Source organism: Myxocyprinus asiaticus, chromosome 24, assembly GCF_019703515.2.
Source record: "Myxocyprinus asiaticus isolate MX2 ecotype Aquarium Trade chromosome 24, UBuf_Myxa_2, whole genome shotgun sequence".
NCBI lineage: Eukaryota > Metazoa > Chordata > Actinopteri > Cypriniformes > Catostomidae > Myxocyprinus > Myxocyprinus asiaticus.
The window spans coordinates 5,301,766-5,320,815 of record NC_059367.1 but is presented as its reverse complement, the minus strand read 5'-3'; the positions used below and the strand labels follow the sequence as shown (position 1 = coordinate 5,320,815).

At 41.1% G+C, this 19,050-nt stretch overlaps 1 protein-coding gene across 1 annotated transcript in view; it reads right to left on the bottom strand.

The window, feature by feature from the left end:
* Positions 1–1,563: 1,563 nt before the first annotated feature.
* The window catches only part of LOC127415427 (uncharacterized), a 304,734-nt gene continuing 287,247 nt past the window's right edge, over positions 1,564–19,050 (bottom strand). The window contains exon 2 of the mRNA XM_051654139.1: positions 1,564–1,883. Coding sequence (XP_051510099.1) covers positions 1,687–1,883 — 197 coding nt within the window. The 3' untranslated portion in view covers positions 1,564–1,686. The remainder of the gene's footprint in view (positions 1,884–19,050) is intronic.

The window sequence follows — 19,050 nt, the reverse complement described above, 5'->3', positions numbered from 1 at the left end:
GGTATGGAAGACGTATGACTACAGCAGCAAATCTACGAGAGAGCTCAGAGCCCTGGGAGAGGAGCTGGATGTGCGTGTCAATGTCCCAGGTGATGTTAGTGGGACACACTGGCTCCCACATGTAACCTGGGCCCTACAAACCTTACTGAGACCTGGAGGAAAGGACCGGAACCTACAGAACCCAGGGCAGTTCACAGCAATCTACGTCCACATGGAACATTTGACTGCATCATCAAGCAATGCAGATTGCTAGGACAAAATTATAACAAATGTACTGAAAATATAAAATAAGCAATCATTATCACACATTGATTTTTGGTGGGCTCTCTCTCTCTCTCTCTCTCTCTCTATCTCTCGCTCTCTCTCTCTCTCCAGTTGAAGAGTCCACAGCAACCGCAAAGGCAGTGAGGTCATTCAAGATCTTCAATCATGACTCCTGGCCAGAGCAGAGAGACAAGCTGATAGACTATGGTACAGAGGAGCTGGACTTCTTACTGGACCACTTCTCCACCATGTTAACAAGGTCATTGACTCTTTAAATCATCCTGGCCGAGCATAAAAAAGACAGTATAACAAAGACATAATTTCACACACCTAACTCGATCCTACAGAAACTTAGATTGTTTGGTCATCTTTTTCTTAACTCCTTTCAGAAATGGCTGTGACAGCAATCTGGCTAGAGAGGAGTATCTGTCCATGAAGATGTTAATCTCCAGAAACTACATGGACAAATCCTACCAGGCCCTATGGGAGATGATGCAAACAAAGTTGCCATTCTGCTCTGATTACAAGGTACAAATCAAGTCCTCATTAATGTTTATTTGTAGATTATGACTTCTTGATTAAATCAAAGCTAAACTAATGTTCTATTCTTTATAGAACATCATACATCTTGTGCACATTATGCTGGTCCTCCCCGTCTCCTCTGCTGTGTGTGAAAGGGGATTTTCAGCACAGAAGAGGATTAAATCTGATGTCAGAGGGTCCTTGCATGTAGACACAGTGGAGGACCTCATTCGAATAAGTATGGAGGGACCTAGCTTGGAAGAGTTTGATGCCAAGGAGGCTGTACATACAGGTGCATCTCAATAAATTAGAATGTCATGGAAAAGTTCATTTATTTCAGTAATTCAACTCAAATTGTGAAACTCGTGTATTAAATAAATACAATGCACACAGACTGAAGTAGTTTAAGTCTTTGGTTCTTTTAATTGTGATGATTTTGGCTCACATTTAACAAAAACCCACCAATTCACTATCTCAAAAAATTAGAATACATCATAAGACCAATAAAAAAAACATTTTTAGAGAATTGTTGGCCTTCTGGAAAGTATGTTCATTTACTGTATATGTACTCAATACTTGGTAGGGGCTCCTATTGCTTTAATTACTGCCTCAATTCGGCGTGGCATGGAGGTGATCAGTTTGTGGCACTGCTGAGGTGGTATGGAAGCCCAGGTGTCTTTGACAGTGGCCTTCAGCTCATCTGCATTTTTTGGTCTCTTGTTTCTCATTTTCCTCTTGACAATACCCCATAGATTCTTTATGGGGTTCTGGTCTGGTGAGTTTGCTGGCCAGTCAAGCACACCAACACCATGGTCATTTAACCAACTTTTGGTGCTTTTGGCAGTGTGGGCAGGTGCCAAATCCTGCTGGAAAATGAAATCAGCATCTTTAAAAAGCTGGTCAGCAGAAGGAAGCCTGAAGTGCTGCAAAATTTCTTGGTAAATGGGTGCAGTGACTTTGGTTTTCAAAAAAACACAATGGACCAACACCAGCAGATGACATTGCACCCCAAATCATCACAGACTGTGGAAACTTAACACTGGACTTCAAGCAACTTAGGCTATGAGCTTCTCCACCCTTCCTCCAGACTCTAGGACCTTGGTTTCCAAATGAAATACAAAACTTGCTCTCATCTGAAAAGAGGACTTTGGACCACTGAGCAACAGTCCAGTTCTTCTTCTCCTTAGCCCAGGTAAGACGCCTCTGACATTGTCTGTGGTTCAGGAGTGGCTTGACAAGAGGAATACTACAACTGTAGCCAAATTCCTTGACATGTCTGTGTGTGGTGGCTCTTGATGCCTTGACCCCAGCCTCAGTCCATTTCTTGTGAAGTTCACCCAGATTCTTGAATCGATTTTGCTTGACAATCGTAAGGCTGCGGTTCTGTCGGTTGGTTGTGCATCTTTTTCTTCCACACTTTTTCCTTCCACTCAACTTTCTGTTAACATGCTTGGATACAGCACTCTGTGAACAGCCAGCTTCTTTGGCAATGAATGTTTGTGGCTTACCCTCCTTGTGAAGGGTGTCAATGATTTAGTCTTCTGGACAACTGTCAGATCAGCAGTCTTCCCCATGATTGTGTAGCCTAGTGAACCAAACTGAGAGACCATTTTGAAGGCTCAGGAAACCTTTGCAGGTGTTTTGAGTTGATTAGCTGATTGGCATGTCACCATATTCTAATTTTTTGAGATAGTGAATTGGTGGGTTTTTGTTAAATGTGAGCCAAAATCATCACAATTAAAAGAACCAAAGACTTAAACTACTTCAGTCTGTGTGCATTGAATTTATTTAATACACGAGTTTCACAATTTGAGTTGAATTACTGAAATAAATGAACTTTTCCACGACATTCTAATTTATTGAGATGCACCTGTATGTGGTTCAGTCAGGGTAAAAGATCAAGGAGGCCCAACTAAAAGGGTTGGCCATCAGAGCCTCCCAGTGTCCCACAGGGGGATATGCTCTAAGGGATAGTAAGGAGAGGCACAATTTGTTTACCTATTCTGATGCTGTACTGACAGAAAAGACCACTGACCAGTGACCACTTACCTCATGTTTACATTTAATGTATTTGTTTTGGTTTTTGCACTGTAATGACAGTAATAATACTTTGTTTACATTTCTGAATGTGCATTTGTTAAGCACCATTCAGTTAAAATGTGACTGTGAACTGAAATAAAACAACACATATTAGTTTCTGTATTTATTACCAAAGCATTTATCAGTTATACAGTTAAAATGGGGAAAATGTGAATAATAGTGTTGCAGGTCGATTTAAGGTGTGCACCCCTAAATTTTCTGCCTGTGCCCCTAAAAGTGTCAGTAAGGGGCTACAGTGCTCCTAGTAAAAGAAGTTAGTCTGGAGCCCTGATTATCACAACATCCCTTCTTGTATCCATTTTAATAGCAAGGTTATTCCTTCAGTAGTGATGTACAACTTCTGAATTGTGAATATATATGTTGAGTTGAGTTTGACTTTATGTTGATGCATGTAGCGTAATAGTGCTGGTATTAAGTTAAAATGTAAACTTTTGTCAGGGTCCTTTAACCATGGTTTTACTATAGTAATATTGTAGTAACCATATAGTAACCATGGTTTTACTATATATTGTAACCTTTTCTATATAATGTAACCATGACAGTAACCATGTTGATTTTGTGGTTACTATGATTTTACTACAAATACCATGGTAAAACTATGGTTACTGTTGTAAAACCATGATTTTTGTTAAGGGCAAACCTGTTGAAGTGTTTACCAAATAGAGTATTCTTTGGATTTGGCAGTAATATTAGTTTTTTTCTGAACAAAGCAAATACCGAACCGTACCGAAACCGTGAGACTAAAACCGTGAAACAAACCAAACCATGAGAAATTTTAACCGTTTCACCACTAGTATAATCATTACTGTGCAAAAGTCTATATATATATATATATATATATATATATATATATATATATATATATATATATATATATATATATATATATTTGAAAACTGTATTTTGTGTGTATGCAGGTTGCATTTGTTTTATGTGATATCTCGTTTGAAGATCTAAAACTATTTAGTATGAAAAATACACAAAAACAGAAGAAATCAGGAAGGGGGCTATATATAGCTTAAATTTTTAAATAAAGTAGGAACACCAAATTGAAGCCTTTTCATGGAAAGTGCAAAATGGCCATCAAATGCAATGGGAAATGAAGGTGAACTCTCGCAATCATCGCTGGGATAAATGCCACCGGCTTACACTAGTGAAATATTGGTGTCATTATGAGTGCATGGTCAGTCGTGATTGAGCAGTGAATGTTTACGGCCACCTGAAATGAGAGACGGTGTCCTTCTTACACTATAATCTCTTGCTGCTTACTGACAGCTTTGTAGAACATGGAGTAACTGATGAGAATTGCCACTCAACAGGCCAGGATTCAGGGAGAACATTGGTCTTGTGAATTCATGCCACAGGTAAATGCATGGGTGTCACTTTGTTTTGGGGACAGTGGTGGGCGGAGTTTGGGGCAGGGGGCACAGATGTGCTAGTTGTAACATCATGAAATGGAAGCTGAAAAATGTCAAATATTCTGTTTTGATAAAGAAATATGTGAATATCAAGAGATCAGGTCTGTAGTATAAATTTGCTCGTTTCAAAGTCTAAACAGTAATAATACTACTAATAATTATAATAATAATAATAATAATCAAAACTACAAATTCATTTTCTGATTAATTCTCAAATGAGCACAATTTGACCTTTAATTTGATAACGTCAGTGGATGTACTGTATTAGGAGCAGGGATACATTTGTTTGCATTCTGTGATTTATGAGCACTGGAAAAACAGATAGAGTGTCTGAATGGACATGTGTGGTGGGGGTTTTGATTTCTCCTGGTGACTTGAGTCTTTTGAATTTGTTAACCAAAGAGACCAATGGCACCAAATGAGCATCTTAAATACGGCACGGTCCCATTACATTTTGTGCTTCATTCATTTCCATTCAAACGCACCTGAACACGGGAGACATTTCGCATTCAGCTGTGCATGAAAGCTAAAGTTTTTGGTGAACTCTTACCGAATTTGGATAAGAATACAAAAAATACATATTTCAAAGCTGCATGTTTTTATTGTTGCAGGAATGTGAGTCGACAGTTTTATTTTAACATTTTTAATATAATATTTCTTATTTGTGATTTATTATTTATTAAAACCACAATCCCTCGAGCAGGACATCATATGCTGTCTGTTGTGCCCAAAACACTGTAAGTTTGCATACTCACAGGTAGGGGAGGGTAAAGTTATAGCTTTTTATATGCATTGCATCTTCATTTAAATGATACAAATGTCAATGTAAATAAATCCCTAAATAGTCTCTGGTAAATCACTCGCATATGCAGCCAAATTTTGCGTTATGCGACTAAAAATATCTGTGATTAGCCACTGGCTGGTAAAAAATAATATACATTTGATATATATATATATATATATATATATATATATATATATATATATATATATATATATATATATATATTAGGGCTGTCAAACATTAAAAATATTTAATCGTGATTAATCGCATACCTTTTTTTTTTTTTTTTTGGTAGTTAATCACGATTAATCGCATTATCTTTATAAACATGAGTGGACAAAATATGCTTCATCCAGAAGTATTGTTCAGTCATTCACATAAAATCTACACCCACCAACAGAGTTGAACAACAGAAAATGAACACAGCACAACTCAGTTCAAATTATGTACGAAATATTGTAGTTGTAAGTGTATTATGACAGGATTTATTTGCTTCTTTTTATGGAATTTTGACAGACATGCAAAAAAGTCTGCACTGTCATTCGCAATTGACAAAATGTTAGGAGCTCTATCTGTGCTTTGCGGACATGTTCTACTGCTATGCTACATTGATAAAATGCTTGCCGCAGGTCTCAGCATAATGTCTCCCGCCATCTGTTTTCCCGACGGTCAATGTATGTGACATTAGTGGCATTTACACGAATTGACTCGATTATAATGTAATATGGCAGGTGGTTTTAATGTTGTGGCTGATCGGTGTATATATATATTAGTGCTGTTAAAGTTAACGCTAATATTTTAAACATGTTAACGCATAATATGACACTTTGAATGAAATGTAGTTCATGAGAAGCAAGTCAATATCCTTGATTTACCATTCATAAATGAGATTTTGGATTGCTAGACAAGAAAACTGGACATGAGAAAAACTTAAACAGATTTCATAGGGCTCTTCATTTGTTGGATAGCTGTTGCTATTTTTAATACATGATGGTGATAGCATCATGCTGTGGGGGTGTTTGACTGGGGGCTGGTCAGGGTTGAAGCAAAATACAGAGATGTCCTTAATGAATACTTGGTCCAGAGTGCTCAGGACCTCAGACTGGGCTGAAGGTTCACCTTCCAACAGGACAGTCCACCCTTAATATTTCCTTTAATACTACTTATAATAATACATAACAATGAATATAATGGTTGATTTCCTCACAGTGATTTGGTCAAAGTGACAGTCGGAGTTGAGAGAAAGGTTTGATCTGGGTAAAATTAACCATGGTTTTACTATATTAATATGGTATTAACCATGTTTTAATGCACTTAACCATGGTGTTACTACAGTAATATGGTGTTAATATTGTAACCATGTTTAATTTTGTGGTTACTGTGATTTTCTTAAAAAAAATACCAAGCAATACTATGGTTACTTTATTAAAACCATGGTTAACTTTTGTAAGGTTAGGGTTAGGTTTAGGGGCAGGGGTAGGGTGTCTGTGGGACTCTAAATAAACACAATATACACACTGCAGTGATCCCCAATACTGACTGTTAGTATTTCATTAGTATTGCAAATAGTATCTGCAACTATTTGCACAATTTGTATATTTTATATACTGTATATTTATGTACTGTATGTACAATATACATGTATTTATACTGTATATAAAATCATATTTATTGTTATATTACATGGAAATTGTACCATTTTAAAAAGCTAAAATGTGACCAAAATGATGGGAAAACTAATGATAAAATAAAATGTGTTAAAAACATGTTTTGTTACATACCAAATTATACAGCTAGTTATACCTGAGAACTGCTGCTCGGACCAATTCAGTCTCACTTGTGAACAAAATGTTCAGAGTGGATTTGTGAACAAGATCAACCGATCTGTCAATCAATCACAAATCAGAGGTGAGATCGCTAGTCCTGTAAAAGCAGCCAGAGCACGAGCAACGTGAGTCACACTGCCTGTACATGCCAGCCTGGATTTGCCTACTGCTGTGCGCTGAGCTGTCTCCATTGGCACTGCCTCTGCCTCATATGTCTTGGTGAACGCAGCCAGGCAGGCGTGTGGAATAATGAACAACATGCCTGTCACTGTCACCTTAAGCGTTAGTAGAAGGGCTTTCTCACAGCAGCAGTTATCGCACCAGCTCAAAAGTGATGACTCAAGCGATTGCTTATTTCACATCTAATTTACATGATTTGAACTTAATGATGTAATCCTTCTTTGAATAATAATAACAAATTGGCATAGTGCAGTCATTCGAAACTGGCATTTCTTGCGTGTTTACCTCGTGACTCATGGTGCATATTTCGGTGCTGTGTGGTAAAAGTGTCTTTGGTTGAATGTATTTTTAGATGTGTAGTGTTGAATACAGTTCTTGCCCTGTAGAAGATAACAGAATTGACGTATATGGGCTTTTCAACGATTGGGGTAAATATAAATATTACATTTGAACACAATAAAAACTAGAGAACTGGATTTTTCTTTTTTGAAAGAAAATGAGAAGGATGCTTACCCGTGCAAAATGCCATCATGATACTAGGGTTTAATGGTTGCCAGGGTGTTGCTTAAGTTTTCTGAGAGCTTTTTTTTTTTTTTTTAAATGCTGTTGCTAGGCTATCAATGCCCTAGCAACCACCCAGAACACCCTAGGTACCCCAAAGCAACGTCCTAGTATCAGCAGTGAGTTTTACACCGGCACTCATATTGTCTTCAGAAAATGTAAAAATTAGAAATACACTGATAATTGGTTTGACCGATATTTTTAACTGATATTTACTCTTTTCCACTTAATCAGTTATCAGTTCTTTAATATCGTGTTTATCAATTAAGACAACAAATTTTGAATTTTAAATATTGTTTAAGTGAGGGGCTTTGAACAAGTGTATATTGCAACTAAAACTAATTAAATTGTTTGTGGTCTGACTCTGTGTGCAATATTAGTTTTGTTAAGCAGTTCACCTTCAGAGGTTAGTGATAAATTAAGTTGTTATTGTACTTAAAATCAAAAATAAAACAAGAATCATTTATGCACAGGGTTGGGAGGGTTACTTTTAAAATGTATTTCACTACATATTTCATAATACATGCTGTAAAATGTCATTTGTAACGTATTCCGTTAGACTACTCAAGGTCAGTAACATAATCTAAATACTTTGGATTACTTCTTCAGAACTGGTAATTCCCTATCTGTCACTCACTTGAAGATGTGTCGATGTAGTGACACTAGGGGTCACTCTTGGGAGTTTATCTTTGATAAAAGGCCAACGAAAATTGGCGAGTGGTATTTGCATGCCACTCCCCCGGACATACGGGTATAAAAGGAGCTGGTATGCAACCACTCATTCAGATTTTCTCTTCGGAGCCGAACAGTCATGCTCACTGAGCTGAATTCCCACGACTGTTCATTCACCTCTGCTGGATCTGACGGTGCATTTCAGTGGCTTCTCCCTCCTCTGCACTGGTGCACTGCAGATAATGACCCTGGGCGCTTCGGCAGAAATAAGAGTATATTTCTCTAAAAGAGTATATTTCTCTAAAAGAGCGGCACACACTTCTTTTTAAAGACGTGTCTTTTTAAAGATGCCTTTCCGATTGTGTGTTATTCCTGGTTGCGGTCGTTATCTCTCACCTTCTGATGGTCACGATCACTGTCTTTCAGTGTCTGGGCACTGCTCACGTAGAGACAGCATTCGTGGATGGTCATGTACTCATTGCGAGGACATGTCCATGTTAACGATGCGGTCGCATCTCGCCTTCGTAAGAAAGCAAGCCATCCCAGAGGTTCTCCGCCTCGGTCCTTTTACCCACGGGTATGAGGCCAGCACGGCTAGCACTGGGAGTGATTTGGGGACCCCAATGAGACCGCCTCCGCCGGGTATCCCCCGCGGACCTCCCATTCCCCAGCACACTCGAGCGCAGCATCGGAGAGCGGGCTCGTGCAGTCGGACGCAGAAGCCTCAGCTGGGCTCCACCCTTCGGGGACGATTTCCCAGTCACAGGCTGACACGGAGTTGACGACATGCTTTCCCGGGCAGCCGCGAGCGTCGGCTAGAGTGGAACCCTCCGCTCTTCCCTGAACCCTCGCGGCTCGATGATTGGTTCCTGGGCTCGTGGCACCGCTCAAAGCCACGCCCCACCCCCATTCCTTTCTTCCTGGAGGTGCATGAAGGGCTGACAAGGTCATGGGAGGCACTTTTTTACTGCCCGGTCCCAATCTTTTCAGCTTCCCCGCCCTCACTACCCTCGATGGTGGGGCAGCCAAGGGCTATTCGGCAATCCCCCGGTGGATAAAGGCGCTCGCGGTGCACCTATGCCCGCAGAGCACCGCCACCTGGCGTGGGTGCCCAAAGCCCCCGTCCAAGGCCTGTAGGTTTACGTCGTCTCTGACGGCCAAGGCCTATGGTGCCGCTGGACAAGCCGCCTCCGCCCTGCATGCCATGGCTCTCCCGCAACTCCGCCAAGGCGCTAAAGGAACTGCACTAGGGTAGTTCCGCCCCGGGATTGATGCAGGAACTGCGCTCGGCAACTGACCTCGCTCTCCGAGCAACGGAGGTCACGGCGCGGTCTCTTGGGCGGACGATGTCCACATTAGTGGTCCAGGAGCGCCACCTTTGGCTCAACCTGGTCGAGATGGGCGAGGCTGACAGGACACGGTTCCTTGCTGCCCCCATCTCCCAGGCTGGCCTATTCGGCTACACCGTCAAGGACTCTGCTCAGCAGTTCTCGACGGTGGAGCAGTAGACGGAGGCTATCCGGCATATCCTGCCCCGGCGTGGCTCAAGATCCCGCAGCCCATCTGCTTGTCACCAAGGGCGTCCCCCTGCGGTGACTGCACCAGCTCCACTGCAGCCCGCCCCTTCGGCCCGGCCCCGGCATGGAGCCCACCGCAGGAAGCAGACACCACCCGTCTCGCGGCTGCCCAGAACCCGTGAAATGCTTCAAAGCACCCTTGAGACGGGCGACCCAGGGACGATGAAACCAGGTTTGGCGCTCCAGCGGCGGTCTCCTGCCCCTGAGTGCCCAGCTGTGGCACAAATCCGCCCCCGATGTGACAGTCTCCATGGGTCACGAGGACAGGCCTCTTCCTCCCCCGTCCCAGGCTGTTCCGGGGGTGGTCACAAGGAGCCAGGTAAGTGCTTCGATGTCCCTAGACTCAGCACAGCTATGACATGGTGTGGCACTTCGAGCTCCGCCCCGCCGTGAGGCCCCACCTGCCAGTACGTCTGACGACATTGTCCCTTTGGTCCCCCTTGCGCGGAACTTGGACACATGGCTTGCGCTTTCCAATCCGTCGCGATTGCTGGTCCAGACCGTCCGACTCGGCTACGCGATTCAGTTCGCCAGGCGTCTGCCCAGGTTCAGCGGTGTCCACTTCACCTTGGTGAAGGACGAAAATGCTGCTACCTTGCGTGCGGAGAAAGCTACCCTCCTACGGAAGGGCGTGATAGAACCTGTCCCTCCGGCCGAGATGAAGAAGGGGTTTTACAGCCCCTACTTCATCGTACCGAAAAAAGGCAGTGGGTTGCGGCCAATCTGGATCTGCGAGTACTGAACCGGGCTTTACACAGACTCCCATTCAAGATGCGGACACAAAAACACATTCTGGCGAGCGTCCGGCATCAAGATTGGTTCGCGGCAGTAGACCTGAAGGACATGTACATCCACGTCTCGATCCTTCCTTGACACTGACCCTTCCTGCGGTTTGCATTCAAGGGTCAGGCATATCAGAACAAGGTCCTCCCTTTCGGCCTGTCCCTGTCTCCTCACACCTTCATGAAGGTCACAGAGGCAGCCCTTGCCCCGCTAAGGGAGGTGGGCATTCGCATTCTCAGCTATCTCGATGACTGGCTAATCTTAGCTCACTCTCAGGACATGTTGTGTGCACACAGGGACTTGGTGCTCTCACACCTCAGCCGACTAGGGCTTTGGGTCAACTGAGAAAATAGCAAGCTCCTCCCGGTTCAGAGCATCTCTTTTCTCAGTTTGGAGTTGGACTCAGTCTCTTTGACAGCACGCCTCATGAATGAGCGTGCCCAGTCGGTGTTGGCCTGTTTGAAGGCGTTCAAACAGAAAACAGCGGTTCCACTGAAACTTTTTCAGAGGCTCCTGGGGCATATGGCATCCTCAGCGGTGGCCACCCTGCTCGGGTTGATGCATATGAGACCGCTTCAGCACTAGCTTCAGACTCGAGTCCCGAGACGGGCATGGCGCCGTGGGACACATCGCATGGGACACAGAGCTTTAGGATCTCTGAGCAACTCTTTGTCTGCTTTGGTGCACAGCAGAAAGGAAGCGCTGTCTCCAAGCAGAGGATCTCCCACTGGCTCATTGATGCCATAACTATGACATATCACACCCAGAACATGCCACCCCCGGTAGGGCTATAAGCCCATTTTACCAGGGGTGTAGCGGCCTCCTGGGCCCTGGCCAGGGGTGCCTCTCTAATAGACATTTGCAGAGCAGCAGGCTGGGCAACACCCAACACCTTTGTAAGGTTCTACAACCTCCTGGTGGAACCGGTTTCATCCCAGGTAGTGGCACGCAATACAAGCGGATAAGCCCGGGATAGCCGGCCGGGTGTATCGCTTGCACATAGCGCCTTCCACCTCCTTTTGAGCTGAAGACGTGCGCCATTAATTCCCAGTAGTGTTCACAAGCTTTGTTCCCTGGTTGACTTCCTCCGAGCCCTGTGGCAGTCGAGTTTTCAGAGAGACTCGCTGCCGGCCCAGTACATGTGCTAACTAAGAGTCCTGTTCTGGGGTAGGTGCTCCGCATATGGCGGTTCCCTGTAAGGCTAACCCCATGCGATGTAGATCTTCCGCTAATTCGTTTCCCTGTTGGCAAACTGCGTCTTCCTTGGGCAGAGCCCCTCTGCCCCAGTCTCCATGTTTGTAGTAACTCCTCCCCCGTTGGGTAGGATCTACCTTGAAGACTCTCCACATGGTTGGAAAGACCATGTGATGTATTTTTCCACTTAAATATCCCCCCTCTCATTGGGCGAGGTGTGGTCTCCGTGGTGTCTTCCCCTTGTGAGGGGGATTATTATAGTCAGGACTAGACCTGGTGGCCCAGTCGGATAATCCCCCTTCTTTTTTAGGGAGTGGAAAAAAAGAAGGGGAAAAGAGGCCATGACTGGGTTAGCCTGTCTCTATCTTTTGGGTTGTCGACTTGTCCCCAAAGGGCTGTTCGACACTCATGACTATGTTGGGGGAGGTTACGTGTCGACCTGGTGTGCTGGCTATGAGGCACACAGTAGTCTGTCCACCACACACCACCAGTTCACGTAACACAGTTCAGCCAATTGTGGCGTTTCGTATAGGGACCCCTAGTGTCACTACATCAACACAACGTCGAGTGAGTGACAGATAGGGAACGTCATGGTTACTTGTGTAACCTCCGTTCCCTGATGGAGGGAACGAGATGTTATGTCCCTCCTGCCACAACGCTGAACTACCCGCTGAAATGGCCAGACCTTATATCGGCTCCTCAGCATAAAACCTGAATGAGTGGTTGCATACAAGTTCCTTTTATACCCGTATGTCCGGGGGAGTGGCATGCAAATACCACTTGCCAATTTTCATTGGCCTTTTATCAAAGACCAGAGGTGTCTCAGGCTCCCAAGAGTGACCCCTAGTGTCACTACATCGACACAATGTCTCGTTCCCTCCATCAGGGAACGGAGGTTACACAAGTAACCATGACGATTTTTTCACTTGTTTTGACTATAACAAATCTGCAAGTACAGTAAGACAAAATAAACATATTAAAAATACATCCTCTGAAAAACCTAAATATCGAATGCAGTGTTGCTTCTCAAACAAGGTAAAGCAAATTTATCTTGTTTTAGGATTTTTAGATATTAAAAAAAATAGTTATATACAAAATTCTCATCAAGAATATGATTTTTTGCCCTAATATATATATAGATATAGATATATATATATATATATATATATCTATATATATATATAGATAGATAGATAGATAGATATATATCTATATATCTATCTATCTATATATATATATATATATATATATATATATATTAGGGCAAAAAATCATATTCTTGATGAGAATTTATATATATATATATATATATATATATATATGATTTAATGTGAATTTTCTTGATAAACAAATATGATCGTACCTGGTAACAGGTGCATGCAAAATGGCTAGAAATGGCATTTTAGCTTCCCTTACAAAAACTTAGATTTCTGAGAATTTGCCACTCATTATTTTCACATGCAAATGAGCTTTGCGGAAAACTTGTGGCAAATTGTTTGCTGCAGGTTCACCACTACTGGCAAGGACGGATTAACCAACGGGCCAATTGGGCTGTTGCCCAGGGGCCTCTACACCCAAAGGGCCCCGAGCTCTAAATCAATCAATTATTTATTTATTTATTTTGAGACATTAATAATAAATCCATGTAAATGTCAGCCTTATGTGAGATACCATTTGTTCGGCCAGATGTGTGCTGGACTACAGCAGCGTGAGCACAGGTACTCGAGTGACTTCTCAAGGAATCTGAGTCTCACAGGTGCACCGTGTTTATTTGAAGGACTACAGAGATCAATGTGTTTCTAAATATTAAAGTTCTTTTAAACTTAACTGAAAAACACTGAAAAAAGTGAGTTGTGACGCAATGATCAAAGACGTCCGTCCAGTGCGTGTTTACATAGCATAGAAAAACAATTGAAAAACAGCGCAGACGTGCGTGAACAGCCCGTAACTCGCCCTATTGACTACTTGAAAAACTGACATGAACCTGGCCCAAAACCTGAAGGTTTATCGGGTACAGTTGGACTCAGATTGGGTTGAAGACCTCTAAACACATGCAGAATAACCGAATAGTGATTTTGGTATTTGAAAACCGTGCACATCCCTATTAATAATGCATGATTGGGGGCCTGGGTAGCTTAGCAAGTAAGGACTCTGACTACCATCCCATGGTAGTCGCAAGTTCGAATCCTAAGCAACCACATTGGCCCGGTTGCTAGGTAGGGTAGAGTCACATGGGGTAACCTCCTCGTTGTCACCATAATGTGGTTCTTGCTTTCGGTGGGGCACGTGGTGAGTTGTGCGTGGATGCCACGGAGAATAGCGTGAAGCCTCCACACAAGCTATGTCTCCGCGGTAACGTGCTCAACAAGCCATGTGATAAGATGCATGGATTGAGGCAACTGAGATTCATCCTCTGTCACCTGGATTGAGGCAAGTCACTATGCCACCACGAGGACTTTGAGCACATTGGGAATTCCAAATTGGGGAGAAAAAGGGAGAAAAATAAAAAAATAACGCAAGATTTTGGATCGGTTCATAATTAAAACGTACATACAATTGTCCATGTAAGACATTGCTCTAAAACTTTTTTTCTGTCAATTTTAAAAATCCAACCAAATCTGCCAAGCGTCCTGCACCACAGTAAGGTTAACGTAGTCACAATATGGGAGGCCTCCATGGTGTACCGGCCCATGGGCCTCTCAGTTCTTAATCCGTCCTTGTCTACCGGTGAAGAGCTACAAACTTCTGGCAAATATTTGCGGCGAATTACAAGCTCATTTGCATGTGAAAATAATGAGCGGCAAATTTGTGGCTAGTTTGCCAGAACTCTAGATTATCTGTAAGGGTTAGCATAAAGCTAAATGCTCACGACAATTTACAAAAGGTTTTTATTTTTTATTTCTGCTGCTCCAAACTTACTTCAAATGCATTTCTCTGTCTGCTCATTTCACCGCTGTTCAGACACTCCTTAGGTTGCATAATTTTATATGGATAAATGTTTTCTAACTGAATAGACTCAATTTTAACAATTTTGAACAAATGATAATAAAATGCAAAGTAATCTCTTCTGTAATTAAAATACTTCTTGAATAAAAGTGTATTCTGATTACCAACAATTTAAACAGTAACTGTAGTGGAATAAAGTTACTAATATTTTGTATTTTAAATATGTAATCCCAATACATTTATTCCGTTACTGCCCAACTGTCCGTTACTGCCCTAGAGGCCTGCAACCCAACCCGGGCCCGATGAGACCCGACAACCTGACGGGATTCGGGCCATGTTCGGGTCAGGTTTGTAATTAATGAAAAAATAAACAGGCCTACTGAACTTGTTACGCGCACGTGCTCTCACTCACAGACGCGCGAACAGACGAGTTAGGGGCCGTTCACACCTAACATGTTTTTACCCATGTCTGTTCTGTTTTCCCATTGTTTTCCTATGTAAACACATGCAGGATGAATGTCTTTGACTGTTGCACCACCTTCAGTGTCACGCGCAGGACCGGCACTTTTTAAACACCATGTCAAGTTAAAAAGAACTTAAAAAACACATGTTGAGACACCTGCGCTCTATTTCATTCTTTGCGCTGCATCCAGATTGTTTTTAGTGCAGGTGTCACAAAGATTCAAAGTTCTGAACAAGTTCAGGCTGCATAGAGGGGACTGTTGCAGTGTTTCAAATTATTTCAGATTGTTCTGCACCAAGCAAATTTTCAGTGAATAATTGATAAGGCAATGTTTTTTTTTTCCCTTCTGCTCTAGTGTACTGAGGGGCTGCCGTGCCTTGGTAAAACTGTATATGTTTACTGTTTCAACACTGTTATGAATGTTGCCTATATGCTTACATAAAATACAGCCTATTGCAACAGTACTTGCTAAGAGAAGAAATTATAAAGATAGTGAGTCATTTTGGGTTCGGGTTGGGTTCTGGTTTCATTTTCAGGCCCTTGCAGACCTCTACCCCAACCCTGGTTACGCATATATCAGACACTTAAACATAAAAAAATTATCAGTAACGTACTTGTCATTTAAAAAAGTATGTTCAAAGCTCACAGACATATTCTCACAGCTTAATTTCACATCCTGAGACTTTGCAAGATCCCACCTGTTTTCTTAATACTGCACACGCTTAACTGATACACCTACATGGAGCTTTTACAACCATCTGCCACAACCTGTGAAAATAGTTAGGTTCTGTGTAACTTCTCATAATTAGATATCAGAATGTCACCAAAATATGCTTCCAAACCATTTCACCACTAAACTCGACCCCGCCATCTGTGCGGATCATGTAGATTAGTCAACACCGTTTCAGGACAAAAGTCTAACTGTGGCTATATTAAATATATTAATTACAGGGTGACAGCCAGCTGGGAACAAAGCACTTTCAAAGTTCTCCAAAAATGGCAACACTCTGCTTTTGAAGACTGACATTTTGAAAAGATTTGAATCATTTTGATTCTATTTTTTATTTTTTTTTTATTTCAAAGACAAGTACATAATTTGCTTGCTGGTTCTTTTTGTTTACACAGTAAATATCTGGGATTTTTAGTTTTAGAAAAAAATCTTAAACCAAGAAATGCTGTCCCACTTTATATTAGATGTTTTTAACTACTATGTAATAACATTAAAATACAAACTGTACATGTGCAACTACATGTTGCTCTGCAAAATTCTCACAAGATTTACACGAGCTGCCACTGGGGTTGAGGTACGGGTAGGTTAAGGCTTAGGGTTTAGGGTAAGGATTTAGATTAGGGTTAGATTTGGGGTTTGGGGTAAAGTTAAAAATGTAAGTACAGATGTCATTAAATGCAGGTACTTTAAATGTAAGTACAATGCAACAACACGTATAATACAGTGCATCAAATGCTTAAGTATGTAGTTGTAGTTAAAGACACCTAATATAAAGTGGGTACAAAAATGTTATCAAATATAGGCACATTTGTGATATTGACCTTGTTTACTCATTTGTATGAAAGGTCAAATTATTTTGCTTCCTTTGAACCTCAAAAGATGCTCTTTGGAACATTCTCAAATTATACTGGAATAACATGATCATCAGGTTTTGTTTATGTAAGCTCGAGTGCCATTAAAGCAAATGTCCGGAAAAGTCCGGGAATGCGATTTGGTGCCACTTTTTGTTCGTACCAAAAGGCGCCATTCATTTGCAAGAGCTGGAGCAGACCCAGTGATTGTTTTGTATGCCAGCATCAGAGCCTTGAACTTGATACGTAATATAATATTTTTTATTAAATTTGAAAAATTCAAAATAGACACAGTTTCACTAGTGTTCTCAGACTTTTGACCTTACTGAAAATAAAAAATAAATAAATAAATAAATAAATAAAAAATTATTTACGCAAAAATATTGGACGTGAATGGGATTGAAATGAACAGGAAATGGTGAACCCTTTTCTGAAGTGGTTATTATGAATAAGCATTATCTACTTAAAAAGCATCTTACTGTCTCAAAAGTATTTGCACAATCTGACACATTTTGCCCTATAATTAGTGCCTTAATATCTACACGATATTACTATAACTCCCCTGGGGACCAAGTGTGGGGTAAAATGCCTCCTTGTTAATGAATTAACATTTTTTATTTGTTGTATGAGGAAGGAAAAAACAAATGGTACAATAGGGCTAAAGGTACCGCTTATGTAAATATCCTTTTTTCTGGTTGAAAATTGTATGTGTGTGTGTGTGTGTGTGTGTGTGTGTATATATATATATATATATATATATATATATATATATATATATATATATATATATATATATATATATATATATAAATATGTATGTATTTCATGGCAAGATTCACAAGTCCACATACTGGTTTGGCACTTTACACTGCATTAGCGCAGCATATGGAGTCTCTATGATAACATATGGAACCAATCTTACCTTGTTAAAGCTAAACTTCTGTTTGGGTCTACTGACAGTTCTTCTTAAATGTCCTAGTTGAATTTGAGGAGTTCTGATACTGTTTAATTAAAGAAAACTTTTGGATATAATCAAATAAACCATGCAAATCCTTGTTTGACCCTCTGAGAAGAAGCAAACTCGTTTGATTTACTCTTGATGGGAGAATTGTGAAACATGTTCTTTGTTTTCCAAGAATAAGACACTGATCTGTTACACATCAAAGAAGAAGATGACTTTTTAAATGTCTTTTGCATCTAAAATGTTGTAGTTTATCAGTGTTGGGGAGTAGTTTACCAAAATTAGTGACGGTACTGACTTAACTACATTTCAGTAGCGTGACAGTAGCTCAGCTATTTTCACAGTAGTGTAGCTTTTCAAGTAACAAATAAAATGTTCTGTCATAAAACAGATCAAAAAGCTATGGAGCAAAGGAAGTAAACAAACATGCTCACCTAAATTGTCCACCTATGGCGGCAAATCAATGCCAATAATCAGCACGGATTATTGACACTTGCACGCATGTAGGTTTGAAGCCACACGAGGAAACGGGAAGAACCCATTAAAGAACCGCTTTAAATACAAGCACTCACGCACAAGGAAGATCATTCTTCAACTTTTGCTCCTGCAAACACCTTTTAATTTTGGCAGTTGTGGGGCGGGCTCTTGGTGTTCTGATTGTAACCTCAAATATAATTGGTTATTCACTTTTTCCGGATGTCAGTTGTGATTGGCTCCCTGTTATTATGAAGAACCACAGCAAACGAACCTTTTCTTCGTGAGAGACATTATTACTGTATTTGTTGCTATTTTTCATATAACAGAGCTGATTTAAAATTATATAATGTATGTAAGTAATGTGTATCCTTGCCAGACACTTTAAAAACAGTAAGTTTAGGAGCTAGCTGTTGCATTTTTTTAATGTTACTAGATAGAACTACACAGAGCAATGTATCTGATATACATATACAGGGTTGGGAGGGTTACTTTTGAAATGTATTCCACTACAGATTACAGAATACATGCTGTAAAATGTAATTTGTAATGTATTCCGTTAGATTACTCAAGGTCAGTAACGTATTCTAAATACTTTGGATTACTTCTTCAGCACTGGTAGATTTTTTCACTTGTTTTGACTATAAAAACTCTGCCAGTACAGTAAGACAAAAATACACATGTTAAAAATACATTCTCTGAAAAACCCAAATATCTTATGCAGTGTTGTTTCTAAAACAAGAT